Below are 1,105 nucleotides of genomic sequence, written 5' to 3' on the forward strand. Positions count from 1 at the left end.
GTCTCTGGCCATAGCATAATCGATGAGGAGCGAAAGGAGAAAAACATCAAACTCCAAGAAAAACTCAGACTTCAAGACACTCAAAAGTCTGAGCTCCAGCTCAACATAAAGGAGCTAGAAAGGAAGCTGGAGAGGGCCAAGCTCCTGCTGCCACAGGCAAGCGGCTGCAGCCCCGGGGGTTGTGGGATCCCCGTCCGGCTGGGACCATGGTTGAGGGATCATGCAGGGTATGGGGAGGCTCCAGTCAAGAGCTAGAAAATTGGGGTCCTTGTTCTGGTCCCACCATAGAATCTTCCAGAGTGTGCTAAAAATCTACAAAGTGGGGCCCTGGCTGGAGAATCAGAATCTCAAGAGTTAGGGCTTAAAAATATATATTTTAAAGGATCATGGGTGAAAACCATTGTTTTATAGATTACATTTATATGGGTAGCTCATGAGTCTGTATCCTTCTGAGGTTCAAACCAGCACTTTCACTATTCCAGCAGCAGCTGCAGGAGGAGGCTGACCACCTGGGTAAGGAGCTTCAGAGTGTGTCAGCAAAGCTCCAAGCCCAGGTGGAAGAGAACAAGTTGTGGAACGACCTGTACCAGCAACAGGAAGAGAAGATGTGGAGGAAGGAGGAGAAGATACAGGAGCAGGAGGAGAAGATACGGGAGCAGGAGGAGAAGATACGGGAGCAGGAGAAGAAGAGGCAGGAGCAGGAGGAGAAGATTTGGAGGCAGGAGGAGAAAATACGGGAGCAGGAGGAGAAGACACACGAGCAGGAAGAGAAGATACGGGAGCAGGAAAAGAAGAGGCAGGAGCAGGAGGAGAAGATGTGGAGGCAGGAGGAGAAGATACAGGAGCAGGAGCAGAAGATACGGGAGCAGGAAGAGAAGATGTGGAGGCAGGAGGAGAAGATTTGGAGGCAGGAGGAGAAGATGCACGAGCAGGAGCAGAAGATACGGGAGCAGGAGGAGATGTGGAGGCAGGAGGAGAAGATACACGAGCAGGAGAAGAATATGCACAATCAGGAGGAGAAGATACGGGAGCAGGAGGAGAAGATACACGAGCAGGAGGAGAATATACGAGAGCAGAAGAAGAAGAGGCAGGAGCAGGAGGAGAA

The 1,105-nt window shown here is 51.0% G+C and overlaps 1 protein-coding gene across 1 annotated transcript; it reads left to right on the forward strand.

Annotated features, from left to right (window-relative positions):
• Nucleotides 1-15: 15 nt before the first annotated feature.
• LOC105510946 (golgin subfamily A member 6-like protein 1) lies at nucleotides 16-1,103 on the forward strand (the record flags this gene model as incomplete). The annotated part of the gene is made up of 3 exons (XM_011940950.1): nucleotides 16-156; nucleotides 486-676; nucleotides 719-1,103. Coding segments are annotated over 3 exons (717 nt in total), but the record flags the coding sequence as incomplete, so codon positions are not given.
• Between the last annotated feature and the right edge of the window lie 2 nt (nucleotides 1,104-1,105).

Source organism: Colobus angolensis, unplaced genomic scaffold (assembly GCF_000951035.1).
Source record: "Colobus angolensis palliatus isolate OR3802 unplaced genomic scaffold, Cang.pa_1.0 Scaffold1946, whole genome shotgun sequence".
Classification (NCBI taxonomy): Eukaryota; Metazoa; Chordata; class Mammalia; order Primates; family Cercopithecidae; genus Colobus; species Colobus angolensis.